The sequence below is a fragment of the Salminus brasiliensis genome, chromosome 5 (genome assembly GCF_030463535.1).
Source record: "Salminus brasiliensis chromosome 5, fSalBra1.hap2, whole genome shotgun sequence".
Taxonomy (NCBI): domain Eukaryota; kingdom Metazoa; phylum Chordata; class Actinopteri; order Characiformes; family Bryconidae; genus Salminus; species Salminus brasiliensis.
The window spans coordinates 9,448,301-9,466,275 of NC_132882.1; the positions used below are offsets into that span (position 1 = coordinate 9,448,301).

Genomic DNA, 17,975 nt, shown 5'->3' on the forward strand with positions numbered 1-17,975 from the left:
AAACACAGGGGGAGAGAGATGTGAGAGAAAGGAAGAGAGTGAGATGTGTGTGTGGTGGACAAACACAGCAGATGATGAGCTGCAGAGGGGAACCAAGACCCCCATAGCTCTAATCTGTTTTATTTAGTTATGGGGATTATGAACTCCAGGAACAAAAGCCAGACTGCAGAAAGACGGTTTAGTGTGGACTGATCTGGTGTGAACAGACAGGTGATCGTTTCATGCAGAATCAAGGACAAATGAAGGACCCTGCAGTGACGGGTTCGGTTAGACGGTCTTCCTCTGTTTTATTTATTCTGTTTTCTCTGGGTTGTAGCTCCTCCCTCCTCCCTTTAGTTCTTCCTTTTTTATTTTAACTAACCTTTAACTAATTTTAACTATAAGAACTATGAGTTCTGTAATGCCCTGGTATTAGAGACTATTTTAGGCCTATTTTAGATGTTCAGTCTATTGGGCACATGGCAGGAATACCCCAGAAAAGCCAACACAGACTTGGGCAGAACAAACTCCTCACAGACAGAAAACAGAGCTGGGGTCGAACCCACTACCCTAGACCTGCACCACTGTGCCACCCTCTAGAATATGTAATGACATTAAACCAAAAGAATTGGACAGGGGAGTTTTAGAAGGGGAATGATTCATTTTCTGACCATGAGAATAGTCTGCTGGCAGGGGCACCGTATTGGTGAGTGGGGGTTAGGTTGAGGTAGGGACATTCTAAGGGCCTGTGACTGACAGAGCTCCTAAAAATGAATGAATTGAGTAGAACTGGCAGTTGTGGGTCCAGTGGGGTCCAGTGTAGTGTATCTTTTTTATTATGGTGCCCAAAATCCTTGGCACACCCCGACAATCAATCAATCAATCCCCCCCAAATTAAGCTAATGTATGTGGTGAATGTGAATGTGTGTCAATGACAGAAGTCCAATTATGCTTCATGAATGATATTTATTGTTAGTATGCGGTACAGAGCAGCTCAGTAGCATTGCAGTCAAAAATCAGTTTGTATAAATCACAGCTTGTTAGGCATTAGTTGTAGTATATTAAATGTCATTTTGTTTAAAAGCGGTCATGAAAATCATGCAGAACACTGAGGTACCTGCAATTATTACATGTCCATTTTTTTGTCATTTTTTATATTTTTGGTTTTGATTGGACAGAATACAGAAAGATTTTAATAATTTGAAATCCTTAAAACTGCATTAGCAAAGCAAAAAGAAAAAAGTCTCTCTCTCTCTCTCTCTCTCTCTCTCTCTCTCTATCTCTATCTGTCTGTCTTTCCACTCTTGCTCTTACATCCTTGTTCCCATTTACCCACAAAATCATTTTCGCCGTCCCGTCTCTTACGCTGTTGGCTTAGTTGTTGATGGATTCAGGCTTTACGATGACGTCCACCTGGCCACACAGGTTTCTGATGGAGGTGCAGTCCAGGCAGGCCACCAGCAACTTTGGCCCAGCCAGCTGAGGGGTGAACGACTCGATCCACTTCACTGAGGAACCCTTACTGATCTGGCTACAGGGCCAAATACAAACACAAACATAAACGGTCAGAGACTGTCCACACTGCAACCCCCATTTGATTAGCAGCTCATTAGATGCAGCATTCTCTTTAAAATTGAAAGCAGTATTAGGGTATTATTATTATTATCATTATTATTATTATTATTGTCCTGAGCAGTTGTAAAGTAAAACAAGGGAAAAGGAGCACCACAAAAAAAAGTTTGGGCACCACAAGAGAGGTCATGAGCTAATTAAGGTCTCAGACAGACGCTGTGAATTTAAATACTACTTTAAATACTACTCACTATGTTCGCCCCTTTTGTCCATTTTATCTAAGGGACAGATCCAGGCTTCTTTTAATGGATCAGGTATCAGCTTTTAAGGTTGCGATTCACTTCAGATTCAGATCCTCAAATGTTGCAATGACGTTACCAGTTAGCAGCCAAAACAGAAGCTAAAGCTGGCTTCTAATTCGAACCCTCCATTCTACCTTAAATAGTACCAGAGTTACATTGTGTTCATTTCAACAGCACAATGGAACTGCTGCATTGTTTAACCATGATTATTATATTATGATTATGATCAGAGCAGTTTAACAGTATAGATGGTTTGGTAACTTTTATCAATAATTTATAAATAGTTCTGATCAGAGGAGGACGGGTCGGGTCCCCCTTGTGAGTCTTGGTTCCTCCCAAGGTTTCTTCCTCCAGCTCTGAGGGAGTTTTTCCTTGCCACTGTCGCTGTTGGCTTGCTCACTGTCTTGCGTTATTTATTTGTCTCTGTCTTTTACTAATTACTAATTATGTAAAGCTGCTTTGTGACAACAGTTGTAAAAAGTGCTATACAAATAAATTTGACTTTGACTTGACTTTAAGGTGGAACAGAAAGTTCGGGTGAAGAGGAAAACCTTAGCCCAGAGCCTCACTGTAAACATGATGCAGCAACAACAAACGGCTCACAGAGCAGCAGGTAAAGAGTGTGTTAGTTAATCTGTCAGAAGAAGAGTTAAACTCTTCACTCCTCCAGAAAATGTTTTTGTCTATTTTCTGCTGTTCCCTTTCTATGCTGGTGCCAAAACCACCACACTAAGTGACCAGACTACAGAGTTGTAAAGGAACTGGAAGCTGAGTGGTCAGGTAGGTCAGTCAGACTGGACTGTAAGATATCAAACACTATAGAGTTTAAAACAGTTCTTTAAAAAGTTGCTCCAAACAAAGTGGATCAGATTAGAACTTAGTATTAAAATCTCATTACTATTTTTACTGGAGTTTACTATTAAGTATTGACACATCGTACCCAGGTTGTAGGGCTGTATTATTTGGAGAAACTCAAAGATGACTGGGGTTAAAACCTTGATCGGGACATTCCTACTTTTATCATGGCTTTAATGACTTAATTAGTTTTTTAATGTTATGTTAATTTATTTAAGGTATTTTTTTATGTGTGCCCTGTCAGAATATACCCATCAAATGCTTTGTTGTATCCAACCCTAACAGGCTGATCTGTGTGCATTAATCATGCTTTCCATCACTCAAGCTATTACCTGTAGGATTTTGTTTTCACAGGCAGGAGGCCTGATCCTTCCATCCGCAGACTCACATCATTCAGCTCAATGCCAGTAGTGTTTGTGAACTTCACTGTCACAAACATGTCTTCTCCAACCGTAGGGTCTCCACTCACCTGATAATAGAGACAGAGATTAGTTCACTGAGACTGTACATATGTGCATAATTTAGTCCACATTTAAGATACCGGTACTGTTGAGAGACTGCTGTAACATGTCTCAGCTTCAGCCCTGCAGGCCCACAGCCATGCCCCTTTTCATGTTTTTCTTCTGAAAAGGAAACTTTTACCTATTAAAATGAGCCTATACAATTTCAGCTGGATTTTACTGATCTTACTGATTAACTACACTACATACAGTCTTAGAAAACACATAACAAGACTGGGATTATTTAAAGAGGCTTAGTAAGGGGTAATGCAGCTTGATATGATTCAGACTAAAGGCCTTATCTACCAAAACATGACAAAATACAGACTAGAGCAAAATGAGTGTCTTTACTCAAGAACTTTGTGAACCACTGAAATACCTGTCTACTCGATAAGGTCTTATTATTTGGCATTGGAGATGCAAAGGGCAACCACAAAATCAACCAGATAAAGTTCTATACCTCAATGGAAAGTGGAGGGACATCCAGATGAACCACTTCCATGGCGGTGATGGACAAGGATGTTTCATTAATGAAACCATACATAAGAAAGGACAGGAAAGGCTGGCCCTGTAGATAAGACCTGTACTCCTCAGCTGTGACGATGAGGTTGCCCTGCTTGTCTGGACAACACATAGATACACACAGAATCAGTCACAGAAACGTTATCATCTTGGTTATTGTGTAAAGCCTCTGCTCCTCTGCTGACCGAAAAAGATCATACACCAATGTATAAAGATCATATGAGGTAAGATTCCAAAAAACAAGAAGCTGACTCACTCTGTAAAGGCTCCAGTGTCATGCCATGGGTGAGGAACTTGAAGACAGACCTTGTGGACCCAGTGTAGTAGTCCATCTTGCCGGTCAGGCTGAGGCTTAGAGTCCGTGGCTCTTTGCTTAGGTTGTTGAAGGAAAAGGTCAAACTGATGTCGTAGTTGTTCATTTGCCTGGCCTGGAGCTGTAGCTGGACATCAGGGTCTGGCAGTGGGGTTCGAAGTCTGTTCATGCCTAGAGATGCAGCCTGTTTCATGGTTTGCTGATCTTCAGTGCTTCCTGCAGGTGAGGAAAAGATTTAGGCATTTAGAAAAGGCATGGCTGCAGTACCTGGTGGGTAGGGGTGTGTTTCATGTGCCTTGCTAAAGAGCCCTTCAGTTGTGTCCTGTTGGTTAAGGGGATTAAACTGTCAACCTTCCAATCACAAGGCCACTTTTCTAACCTTCAGACCACAGCTCCCCAGAAGATTCAAATAAAAGTATGTTTTAATGTTAATTAATGTTGAGATTTTAATCAGAGTCTATTGTTAAGGTGTAAAATGTTTACATGATTAAATTAAAAGTAAATGCAGTAACATCAGTAAAAATTATATTATTAAAGCAGAAGAGTTGGTACAAAGAAATACAGTCGAGGCTTTTTTTGTATTGAGGTTTAAAAGGTTAAAGCCTTGAGCTCCACAATTATTATAATAATAAAAATAAATAAATAAAAAACTTATTAGATGGCCTACACTAGATATTGCTGACAATACTAATGTTTTAGATGGAAGAAATAAACTTAATACAAATTATGCTTATTATTTATTATTAATTCTCACAAATTCTCAAAGTTTGAAAAAGTGTGACACATGCAGGAGAACTCCATCAGATCTGCTGACTAATAAAGGGGGCAAATAAAGTCCTACCTCCCCACGCTAGAGGAGTTATCGCCTTAAAGAAGCAGCCTGTACCATCTGATACTGCTGCACCGTCACAGTAACAAATCGCCTGGATAAAATTTCTCACGCAATGGTGAGAGATGCAGGGGACGACACCCACCAAGCTGCTACTGGAGATGCTGAAGGTGGCAAATGACCCCCAAAGGAGGCCAGCTAAGCTCAACTGCTCGGATTAATATTTGATTAGGCCTAAATGCACTACCTGAGAAAATAGCTAGCGCTGTGGGACCTGGCACTTTTCCTGAAACCAACTTTGAACAATAAACTGCCTTGATTTAGTTGTTTTGAGAAAAGTGAGCTCTTTCCCCTAAACATTCATTGATTTGTTGAAAGAACCTTCTTTAATCACGCGCAGCAATTGCGATGCAAAATTTCTGTAATAGACTGTTGAAATAAAAGCAAATCTTAGAAAATTGCTATTTTCATTGATGGCCCTAAACAGATCTCATCACTACTGGTCCTGGAGGGCCTGAGTTCAACATAGTTTTGTGATTCAAGTGGCTAGTAAAGAACCAGATTTAGCAGCAGTCTGACTATGCGGCCTGACACATCTATATCATAAGGCTAAACATAAGTTCTTGTTATTTCTAACAGCTGATAATGAAATGAAAGGGCTTAGATTAATCAAACTACACTTCATGGACAAAAGTATTGGGACACCTACACATTACGCCTACAGTTAACTACAGTTATTGAGTCAGCAGAGCGTTGGAGAGCTTATCTGCACTATGCTCTGAGCCCAGCACTCGGCCCTGACCCCACTCTGTAACTTTACGTGATCTGACACTCGATGGCTGAGCTGCTCTCTGTGGTTCCTCCTAAACGCTTCCACTACAATAATACCACTCACAGCTGATGGTGGAAGATCTAGGAGGGGAGAAATTTCACCAGCTGACTTGTTGTTGTTGTAGTGGTGGCTCTAATTACATACAGAACCACGCTGGAGTTCAGTGAGCTCTTCAGAACCACCCATTCTTTCACTAATGTGTGGAAAGACAGACTGCATGGTTAGGGTGTTTGATTTTATAAACCTCGGCAATGGGACCTGAACAAAACACCTGAATTCAGTGATTAAGATATATCCCAAGACCCAGTGTGACTTCAGGCTTTAACTCAACAGATTCACTTGTTTAATCCTCAAGCAGCTGAAATTAGGTGCTTCTGCTTTGTTGGAATGAAAACCTGCGGCCACAGCGGCCCTTCGTGGATAAGTCTGAACGCCCCAGGACTACCTTAGAATGAACTATAGATCGTAAGTTTAATTCACTGATGAAGCTGCTAAGTAGTTTAAATACAGGGACAATATAATGTACAGGGACAATATACTGGACAGGGACAATATAAAAGGTCCAGGTCTACTTACCCTCAGGGTATTTGTAATTGTCTGTGATGGTCTCAGGTTCAGTGGAACCAATCATTTTGGTCACAATGAGTTGTCCCACATAGGTGGTGTTGGTGGAGACTGGTTTTATGTTCCCATATCTGTCTCGTTTGTAGAAGACCATGTCACTGTTAACCTGTTTTTAAGGAAATGTGTTGTACAGTGTTAGCACGGCTTGAAAATAAGGGGCAGAAAAAAGATTATATAGCATTAAAAGCATACTGTACTGTAACACACACATGTCTTATGTGAAAGTTTGGGGACATTTGGCCAAATTACACACTTAGTAATTTTTGCCACATTTTTTGTCGTTAGCCACAGCCTCTGTACTTACATAAAGTACAATATTTTCTTCCCTCCATCCATTCAGTACTGTCAATGCCACTGGTGGCAACACAACCCTAAAGCATGAGAGATCCACCCCATGCTTAACAGTTGGCAAGTTGCTCTTTTCATTTCCCATAGCTTTCTTGGTCTTCCATATCTGATCTTGACCACTTCCCCTGAACTGTCATTGCTTTACCCCTTAACACTCCGAGGTTTATTACACACAATACATTTTATTCAGTAACAACAATGGCTTCTGTGCAAACTGGTGGGGATATTCCTTGGTAATAGAACTGTGTAATAACTTTCTGCCTGACAGAAGGCCATTTGCAATTTTGCCATTTTCCAATATTTCGCACTGTAAAAAAACATAAGCTGAAAAAACTTAGCTATCTTTTTATAGCCTTCCACTGTCCATTTTTAGATCTTTAAACAGATGCTTAGAGCCCTTGATTGATTGATTGCTAGTACAAGCTACAAGCCTGATTTGCTAATCAGATTCAAATTCTGAGCCTTGAAATGCTCTGGGTGTCCACACCTTTGCAAAACCCACACTAATGATCTAAATATTTGACATTTTTTAATGTCATGAAAGACATACAAGGAATTTTACTTGGTGAGAGCAACACAAGTATGACATGTAACACACACACAGACTGTTAACAGGTATTACTTCTTTACTTCTTTTTTCAATTTAGAAAATAAGTTTCATTTGGCCAAACATTTTCAAAAGAGTGCATATAATGAAGTGAACCAATACCAAATTGAGTGACACGACCTATGAAGTGTAGGACTATGCTGTTTACCTCCGCAAACACAAAAGAAGCATCAAACGGGTAGCTCAGCTGTCCCTCTTTGATGGCTTTGACAGATGTTGGACCACAGCGGTAGTAACCTACAGCAAACCAGAAGAGAAACCCAAAACTTTGGAAGATGAAGTGAACATCCAAGAGAACAACTGCTATAGCATGTCTATAAACAGGTAAATTCATACCATCACTGGTATCCTGAGGAGTGGCATCCACCACCTGCCAGCCTGAATATGCTGGAGGTATATCAAGCCTCTTCACAAACACCTCGTTCCAGCAGTGGTAGTTCCTGCAAAGACAAACACAAACTCAGAAAGTGTTCAAACTAATTTGCTTAGGATAATCATTTCATTCGTCCTCAGGGACTACAGCTATATTTATTTGTATAACCAGATTAAGCTGTGGAGCTCAACTCAAACATGCTCTCTTAATTAGTAAAATAATTACAGCTCTAGTCAATATTTGTCATTTTTAGGAACAGTATGATATTGCTGAAAAGTATACGATTATTCAGCGTATTAACAGATGTTTTTAAATTATTATTGCTAGTGTCATATCTTGCCCTGTGTCCATTGTCCTGTAGCCATATGCTCTAGTTGTCTTTATCCTGTCTCTTGATCATTATCCTCACTACTGTTTAGTTTCTGACCACCCCCTTTGGTTCCTTTGTTTTTTGACCTGCAATACATGATGTCTGTTATCTAGTTTATGTGATTGAATATAGTACTTTGCTTCTGTTACCAGTTTTATACTTTTCAGTAATTTTCCTTTGGTCTTTTTTTGTGGATTTCTATCCCTGCCATGTTCCTGCCTGTCTATATCTTCCACCTGATCCAGACTCTAATTAAGACAACTTGCACATGTATCCTGTCTCCCTGTCTGCTTCACCTGCCCCATCATTACTGCTAGACAATTTCTCAGTGGAAAGTCGTTTTGCTCGTTTTAGAAACGAATGCTTCAAACAAGTCAAATTTCCTGCCAGTGGAATAATACCAACTGCATAAATGTCTAGAAACAGATGGAACAGTCCTATTTCTTGCACAGAGGCAGACTTACACATTTTGACAAAAAAAAGAGCATCTCTCACCATTGCGTAAATTTAAATTAAAACCTTTTAACTTTCTAGAATTTGGCAGTTCTACTCATTTCTACTCCACTCCCTTTTCCCAGACTACCACTGTCTATTGTTTGACTGACTTTTTAGTAATGGATCAGGTCAGGGGGCAATAATAATAATATATTATTTTATTATATAATAATAATAGCCTGACAGGACAGCCCTTTACAGTCATACATCTCTCATATAACCACCACCCCTGTCCTTACATTAATTTCTTACTGAAAGATGCAAGAAATATTTACTATGAACAATGTACTAAAATTAGCAGTCAGTAAGTTGGTCTTAAATTGAATAAGCACCATGCAGAGTTAAACTGAACTCAGCCTGAATTTCAGTCAAGTCCTATAAAGTGCCCCTGACTACACTGAATACATGGCTCACCCCTGTGGAACCAGCTTTTGTGTGAAGGTTATATTGGTCACCTATCATGTTTTCTCACCAGATAGAGTCCGTTGTGCCATGATCATCCATGCGCCCATCCTCATCCAGCACAATATCAGTCTTCAGGTCACCCATGTTGTCGTGAGCAGAGCAGTAGTTGGTGATAACCCTTGCAGGGAGCCCAAGACAGCGGAGGACTGAAGTGAAAGGTAAATAAGTCCAAAATGACTTGGAATCAAATCTTTTTTTAAGTTACATCTGTGTTTTTTTTTCTTTCTCCTGTAAAGTTGCCATTTTGGAGATATGAGTTTTTGCGATGATATATTTGCTGTTTTGTGCCATACTCACAAGTGTTGAATGTGCCAGCGTACACCCAGCACTGGGCAAACTTAACAGGCACACCACCCTTTGCAGCATAACTGAGCAGTATTTCTGCACTGCCAGTCCAGGCAGTGGGCGCAGTGCCAAGGCTAAAGTTTTCACTCCAGTTACCCACCAGAACCCCGTCATCATCCTGGGAGTTAATCTAGGACAATACACACAGGCACAGTGATGAACATTAAGCATCATTTTATTAATGGTGTGTTGTAGTTCAATACAGTGTGCTCTTATATAGTTTTTAAACTTACAGCATATTTTATTTTTTATTATTTTTTTACATATTTTTATTATTTATTATATACAAAAGTTCAATGCTGTGTAATCTAAGTATTTATTATATACAAAAGTTCAATGCTAAGTATACTAAGTATTTATTATATACAAATGTTCAATGCTAAGTATTACAGCTTATGTGAATAATCAATAATAATATGTTTAATAGTATGAGGTAAATTATATTGTATTGATATAAGAGCATTTTAACAAAAGTTATGAACATCTCTTTATAAAACTGGCAATAGGTACGTTTTTGTTGATGCATCATACCATGGCGGACGCCTTCCGAATCAGTTTTGTAACATCTCCTCTGTATTGGAGGGGCATATCTCCAAAATCCATGACAAAGAGGCAAGCATCCAGAACTCCATGCTTAAACTGGATGAAAAACACACAAGAGTTTTATAATTATATTACATCGAAACAAAATAAATGAATATGTTAAATACATTAAATTTAAGCTCAAAAACAAATGAAACTGTGGAGTAAAGTGGGTGCCTAGAAATAAGCATGATCCACTGTACATGGACAACACTTTACTTCAACCTGGTATGGCAACTTAATGGATTGTATCCATTAATATAACAATGTTATCTTTCCATTTTTGCCAGTTTATGTCGCATGCTAATTTAAAGTCATGACATCAAGCATAACTGTATCTGTTGTGTCAGTTACTGGCAACAGTAACATAATATAGTTATATTAATGGACATAATTAATAGCACAGTCTTCCAGGACAAGTCTATAGCATGAATAGGTCAATGTGATATATGGGGTTCAGTATTTAGATTTTAATTATTTTTGAGCATTAATTGTTTTGGAGTCAATTGTCTCACTTAAGACTCACTTTAGGCAAACTTTAATCCCGGTAGACTGCAGCACAGCTCAGTAAAACATGTCCAAAAAGTCAACTAGTAGCAAGTAGTGCGTTTGTAATCTAGATCATCTAACATCACTACCTGAACTTACTAATGCAATCAAATGTTCACAGCATTGTTCCAACATCTACAGTGGCAATCCAAATGATTCAGCCTTTATTACAAATAAGGTTTTGGAAATCTGTTCTGTGCAGCAATGAACAAAACCAGAACTTTTCAGGCCTATGGATCAGTGGTATGTCTGAAGTAGGATGAATAAAGTATCAGCTGAAAAGAACACCCTGCCTACAGTGAAGCATTTTGGTGGCTCAGTGATGCTTGGGGCTGCTTTGCTTCCTTTCCTTTGGCACTGGAAGTCTGCAGTGTGTGGAGGACCAGATGGATTCAATCAGGTATCATGCCTTCTGTGAGGAAGCCGAAGCTTGGGTGTCACTGGACCTTCCAACAGGACAATGGTCCCAGGCATGCCTCACTTGAAACCCATAGAAAATCTTAGGTGGGATTTGAAGAAAGATGTTGTAGCAGCAGTCAAATATTATAGTGAACTGGAGGGTCCAGCCCATGAAGAACAGGCTAGGATTTCTCCGGAATGCTGGCAGAAGCTGGTGTCTGTCTGTGCATCACGTTTGCAGCAGGTGCTAAAGATGCAGTCATCATTAAAAGTGCCATTTTGTGTTGAATGTGGAGAAAGCCCTTGTTATATTGGTTGTGTTGAGCTTTTTAAATTGGCCTTGTATGATTGGTTTATTGTAAACAGCTGAAGGTTTGCACATTATGCTGATCATTATAATTGCATCTGTAGTGTTAAGAATCAAATGTATTTGATTTCCTGTAAGACAAAATGATGTCTGGAGATTTCAAGTACTCTGACTTATCTTAATAATGAACAGATCTGCTATGGAAGGCTTGCAAAGCTGTGGCCTTCAAGAAAAAGAGATTGAAAGCAACTACTTGCCTGCCCATAATTCCAAGGTCGTTTAGTTATTTTATCAAGCACTCCATTGTAGATGACCCCTGCGTCGTTTAGCACATACTCCGCCCTCTCGTTCTCATTGGGCATGAAAACCTGATCCACTGTGAAGCAGCACAAACATTCATTTTAATATTTCGAACTGACTGAATTGAAGTAAGTTGAATTTCAAACTCAGATGTGCTTACAGGGGGACCAGGGATTGAAGAGTACGTAGAAATCTGTCTCCGGGTTTCTTTTGGTGCGTTTCTTCACTATGTTGGTTACAATAGTCACATAAGTGCTGTACAGGCCAACGATGCAGTCTGGAGCTGGAGTGATGCCAACCCTGGTCTCAGTCTCCCTGTTGTCCACCACACGACCTTTCCAGAGGTTTGGCTGGTAATTCTGACCAAGGTTCACAGTGATCAAGGTACCTTTGGTGGCACTGGGGCTATTGCCTGTACACAAACAAGACAACTTGGAATAGAAGGTTCTGCACTACACATCTAGTCACCCAAATTGGCTTTAAAAAGTAACACAACTGATTCACGGACAGGGTTTTTTAATGAATTGTGCACCTTTGAAGTGTTTTTAATGTAATGATGGATATAAAATAACTACATTATCCAGATTAACTCAACTTTGCTCTTTAAGCTGGGTTCTGGCTAATAGGCCCAAGCTTCTGAACCAGATGGAACAGTCAACCACTCAGGAGCTACTGTGAATTTACCTTTCCCTAAGTCCATCTCTCAATCTGCCTCACAGTCTCTTCTTTTGTTTTTCTCATGTTAGCTAGATCAGTGCTATTTGAATATGCTCATTAGATCCCTCTAAGCCCAGCTCAGCAGAGGTTGTCAGTGAGGAAGACGGCATTGCATCAAACAGGATACAGCCTACACTCCTTCACGCAACCGTCCTTGTTTCCTCTTCCTTACTACCATGTGGGGAGCTCTTTAGCATATTCTGCAAAACACCAGAAAGTCAAGTGTCTCCTTCTTGTCTTTTAGACTTCCTGCACAGAATGCCAGCTTGCATGCCTGCCCCACCTCCCTCGTCTGGTACCGAGAGATTGTCTGGTAATTACCACAGCTAATGATCTCATGGCTTTTTAATTGTCCGCTGGATGATACACATATGAGTGCTTGATCATACTAATTAGGGGCATTTGATACATGAGAGAGAGCGGGAAAAGCAGAGGAAAATCTACCGGTGAGAACACTACTGCATCTGCTCAGTTTGCAGAGCAAACAGGCTCTGTGTCCTAAAAGACAGCTCTCAATCATCTCAAGTGTCTCATTCCATTCCTGTTTAGTCTGCTAACTTGCTGAAATGCCAGCCCAACCCTATTGCATCTCCTTTTAGCTGCACAGTTGGCAGGGACAGATGTAACGTGAACTTTTTTATGTAGTTAAACAAACATCTTCCTAAAATGCTCTTTTCCTGTGTCCACATTTATTCACTCTCTAGGTGGCTTTATTATTATGGAGCCCCCGAAAGGACAAGGGAGAAAATGGGTTAAAAAAAAAAAAATACACCTGAAACTAGTATCTAAGGCTAGAGGTATCTTTGGATCCTAGTCTATACAAACTAGCTAAGGATATTTTTCTGAGTAAACAGCGGAGCACTTTTGTCTCTTACCCACATCAACTCTGCCCTGTAGATAGTAAATACTACAAATCGTGGATACCCCTCTTCCAGCACCCCTGAATCATGGACAGTGGGCTTGGGGAGCTAATAGAGAGTGGTGTATTGGTGCCATCTACAGGGCAGCATGCATAATGTGCTTAGACTGAGCTCTTGAGATTATCTCGAAATAATTATCTCAAGAAAATTATATTAGAATAATTTTAATTTTCTCAAGATAATTATCTTGGAATATTTTTACTTATCTTATGGCAATTATCTTGAAATAATTATAATTATCTCAAGATAATTATCCTAGAATAATTCTAATTATCTTAAGATAATTATCTTGTAATAATTTAAATTATCTTAAAATAATTATCCTAGAAAAATTCTAATTATCTCAAGATAATTATCTTGGAATAATTCTAATTATCTGGAGGTAGTTATTAAACTGTTTAATTTTGAATAGGGAGCAGAAAGGAGTGGCTCACCGATTACAAACTCAATACTGACGACGTCCTCTCGAGGGTTGTATGGGCGCCTGAAGACAATGCTCATGATGAACTCTTGCCCCCGACGCACGATCAGGTTTTTGTTGTCGTACTTCTCCGTGTGGTGGGCATTCTTGTTCAGCTCCTGATTCATTTTCACATCAACTACACTGAGTGCAGAAGGATCTGAAAGAAAGATATCTGTTTTTCAATTTCAAATCATTTCCAAACCAGTATGCACTCACTTTAAGGCTGTACAATTGTTAGACATTTACTGTCACATAAATATATAGTCTACAGCAAGTAACTGATTATCTGAGAACAACAGCACATGTGAAGGTCTATGATATGTTAGATGGGAACTGTCGGCTCTAATAGTCATCTAAAAAGCAGGCATAAAGACTTCAGCGACTTTAATAAGGGCAAAATCATTAGCCAGATGTTTCGCAAATGTTATGCGCAACTTTATAGAAAATAAAGCAAAATAAGCTAAGTGTCTCCATCTACTACAGTTATGAGAAGAGACTTTAGATGACTCAGGCTACTCTGATCAGGAGCGTCATCAAAACCAGCAAAATGTAGAGATTAATCTCAGTCTTTGCTTTTTGTGGAATCATCTTCAGAGCCATTTGCAGGCAGGACAAGCAGTGGCCCACTTAATGAGTGCTGAAATCTCTGTGTCACCTTGATATCATCCACCATAGATCTGGGAGCGCAAATGACCAGACAGTGCTGAAATCTATGAGACTAGCTTTTGGATCTTGCATTTCAGAATGTGATTTTCCATCTTGTTGTAGCGTAAGGATTTTTTTGTGATATTTGGTCAAATTCTCCAAAACTTGGTGGATGGAAAACCCTCTCATGGAAAAGAGTCTCATAAGAGACTTACACCCAACAGCCACTTCATTAACACAGCCTCCTTGTTTCTACACTCATTGTCCAGCTCCATTTACCATATAGAAGCACTGTGTAGTTCTACTCCAGACTGTAGTCCATCTGTTTCTCTGCATACTTTGTTTCCTTTCACCCTGTTCATCAACGGCCAGGGTCCCACAGGACCACCACAGAGCAGGTAGTATTTGGGTGGTGGATCATTCATGGTGGTGGCGAGTGTGTTAGTGGATCAGATACAGCAGTGCTGCTGGAGTTTTTAAACACCTCAGCATCACTGCTGGACTGATTACAGTCCACCAACCAGGAAATATCCCCCCAACAGAGTCCTGTGACCAGCGTCGGGTGAGCAATGATAAAGGACTAGAGGACAACTAACACAAACTGTGAAGCAGGAGAAGCGCTTCTGTCCCTTTACCCTAATAGAGTGGACAGTGAGTGAATACAGTGTTTAAACCCTCCAGCAGCACTGCTGTGTCTGATTCTCTCGTACCACCAGTGCAACACACACTAACACACTCCCCACCACCATGTCAGTCAGTGTCACTGCAGTGCTGAAAATGACCCACCACCTAAATACTACCTGCTCTGTGGTGGTCAGTCTTGTGGGGTCCTGAGCATTGAAGAACAGGTAAAAGGAGACTACAAGAAAAGTATGCAGAGAAACAGATGGATACAGTCTGGAATTATAGAACTACACAGTATAAGATAAAATACTAAATCTCTTTCTAATTAATAGGAGAAAATACACAAATTATGATATGTATTATTATAAGTCCAAGTACAACTCATTTTCATAAGGTACCATAGTACTTTAGATAATAGTAGATGATAGTATTAGCATTATCACTACTACCAGTGCTTGTTTGTTTTATGAGGTAGAGTAGTATTGTGAGACTTATGGCTTACTCTATCTTTGGAACTAAAGGTTCAGCCTCAAGCATCTCAAGGCCACTGCAGATGAAGGGCTGTGTTACCTGGTCACAGCAAATCCAACTATGCATTGGGCTCCACAATATTTATTAAAGCCTAGCTTTTAAATCTAGGGTTTTCTTTACTGGACTCATTATGAGTGAAAGTGTACTCATGTGCATTGTACTTGTGGACCACTACTGCTTAACATTATTCTGCATTACTGTAATACTGATGCAGTACTGTAATGTCTGGTACAGTCGTTCATCAGACTGAAACTGTTTCTTTTTTACCTCTTTCATACACAAACATACATCATACACACACATTATATCATACCATCAGCAGGCAGAAAGCCTCTGGGCATGGGTTGTAGGAATTCGTATTCTTCTAGTTGGAGATTGAAGCTGTTGTTCCGAGCCGTACGGCAATTGATGCGGCCTTTCTTAGCTTCACATGGGTCTTCCATGGTGGTCATAAAAAACTTTCTAAAAAGTCTTTAGTCTACTCTGAGAAGGAGAGTTTTGAAAAATTGTCAGTAACTCAGAAAGCATGTGGCATATACAAGTGGTGCAGTGCTGTAGAAAAGTTTTACATTTTTTAATGCTTTCATTTACTTTACACAAAGCTTAATAAAAATGTTTATTCCAGCCTTATTTTCACTGTTATGAAGATAAGTTATTACCTCATGTACATCTCTGTTTAATACCCACAGGACTACCATATTAAATGATAAATTAAGTAAATAAAATGTTTGGTATCACTTTACTTGGATGGTCCATTGTAGATATGTTGTAGATGCTCACCTGACATTGAATTAACATTCAACTGACTCAAATACAACAGAACACTAGGTTAAATGTAAATGTAAAGACTGTCTATTGAATGTAACACTACACCAAAACCCAACCCTAACCCTAACCCTAACCTTAAACTAAACCATAAATCTAACTCTAAACCTAAACTTAACCCTAACCTTAAACTAAACCTTAAATCTAACCCTAAACTTAACCTTAACCTTAAATTAAACCTTAAATCTAACCCTAACCCTAACCTTAAATTAAACGTTAAATCTAACCCTAACCCTAACCCTAACCTTAAATTAAACCTTAAATCTAACCCTAACCCTAACCTTAAACTAAACCATAAATCTAACCCTAAACCTAACCTTAACCTTAAATTAAACCTTAAATCTAACCCTAACCCTAACCCTAACCTTAAACTAAACCATAAATCTAACCCTAAACCTAACCTTAACCCTAACCTTACACTAAACCTTAAATCTAAACCTGAACCTAACCTTAACCTTAAATTAAACCTTAAATCTAACCTTAAACCTAACCCTAACTTTAAACTAAACCTTAAATCTAAACCTAACCCTAACTCTAACCTTGAATCAACCCTAAAACATAACCGTGAATCTAACTTTAACCTAAATCTTAACTTTAACCCTAAACCTAGCCCAAAACAGTATGGATAAGGTAAGAGTTAGGGTTAGGGTTAGGACGTAGGGTTGATTCAAGGATAATATTAAGGATAAGGTTAAGGTTAGGGTTAGGTATACGATTACATTCAATAGAGAATCATTTACATTCAACTAATACAACTTCACTTGTATTTAATAGGCATTCAGTTAAATGTTAATTGAATGTCAGTGGCATGTGAGCATCTACGAGCATCTGCAATAGATCACCCAAAAACGTATCATCAAAGTGTTATCAAATGTTTTTAGCTGATTAAAAGGAGTAAGTCCAAACTTTTGAACAGTAATGTATTGAGGTCAGTAAGGAATTTCTTTGCAATCACATATCGCAAAGACTCTGAGACTTTAAGGCTCAAAACACAAACTTTAGTATCTCCAAGTTAATCATAGTCAAAGTAACTCACCCTCTTGACGAACAGTGAGATGCTCTGTTGAAGATGCTGTGGGCAGCGGTACCCAAGCAGACCTGCCTGCCCTGTTATAAAGGGTGCAAGTTCACCCCTCCCACTTCTGAAAACGCAAATCTCAGAATCGAAATTCTCAAGAACAATAAATAGAGTGGTCAGCTGCCAGTGAGTGTCAGGGCAGGTCAGTGTGACATTGTAGAGAAGTTGTTGACATTCCTTTTGATGACTATAGTTTTATAGTTCTGGGGTAATGAACCTCGACACACTGGAGCATAATGACAAAATCAATGTGCTAATAGAAATAGTCTAAACGCAATTATTTTCATCTAAATGTGCATTACAGTTTAGACTGCATGAAATTATCAATGTAGACCAACAAGGTCAAAGATCAAAGCACACTGTGAGGAAATGAAAAATAGTCTATAATTATATGATATTATAAAACACTACTTTCTCTGACTTATCCAGTAGTTTAAATCTTTGCCAATCATATTACACCATATGGACAGAAGTATTGGGACACCTGCATATTCATTGATTCTTCTTAAATCAAGGGTATTAATAAAGTAGTTTATCCTGCTTTCGTTTGAGTAACTAACTCTCGCCTCTACTGTCCAGTATTCTACTAGTTTTTCAGCGACTAGAGCGTTAGTGAGGTCAGGATGTTGGATAGAAGATCATCATCCCACTTCATCCCCAACCACCAAACTCATCCCCAGCTCTCCATTATAGTTCCACTACTC

General features: G+C 39.2%; 1 protein-coding gene across 1 annotated transcript; it reads right to left on the reverse strand.

The window, feature by feature from the left end:
* Positions 1-1,353: 1,353 nt before the first annotated feature.
* On the reverse strand, positions 1,354-15,820 carry LOC140555465 (coagulation factor XIII A chain-like). Its single transcript, XM_072678709.1, has 14 exons — positions 15,682-15,820; positions 13,540-13,725; positions 11,629-11,880; positions 11,426-11,544; positions 9,863-9,970; positions 9,284-9,461; positions 8,994-9,132; positions 7,620-7,723; positions 7,432-7,520; positions 6,281-6,434; positions 3,987-4,259; positions 3,669-3,829; positions 3,041-3,177; positions 1,354-1,510 (listed from the first exon to the last, which is right to left on the reverse strand). The coding sequence occupies exons 1-14, from the start codon at positions 15,818-15,820 to the stop codon at positions 1,354-1,356; spliced, it is 2,196 nt and encodes a 731-aa protein (XP_072534810.1).
* Between the last annotated feature and the right edge of the window lie 2,155 nt (positions 15,821-17,975).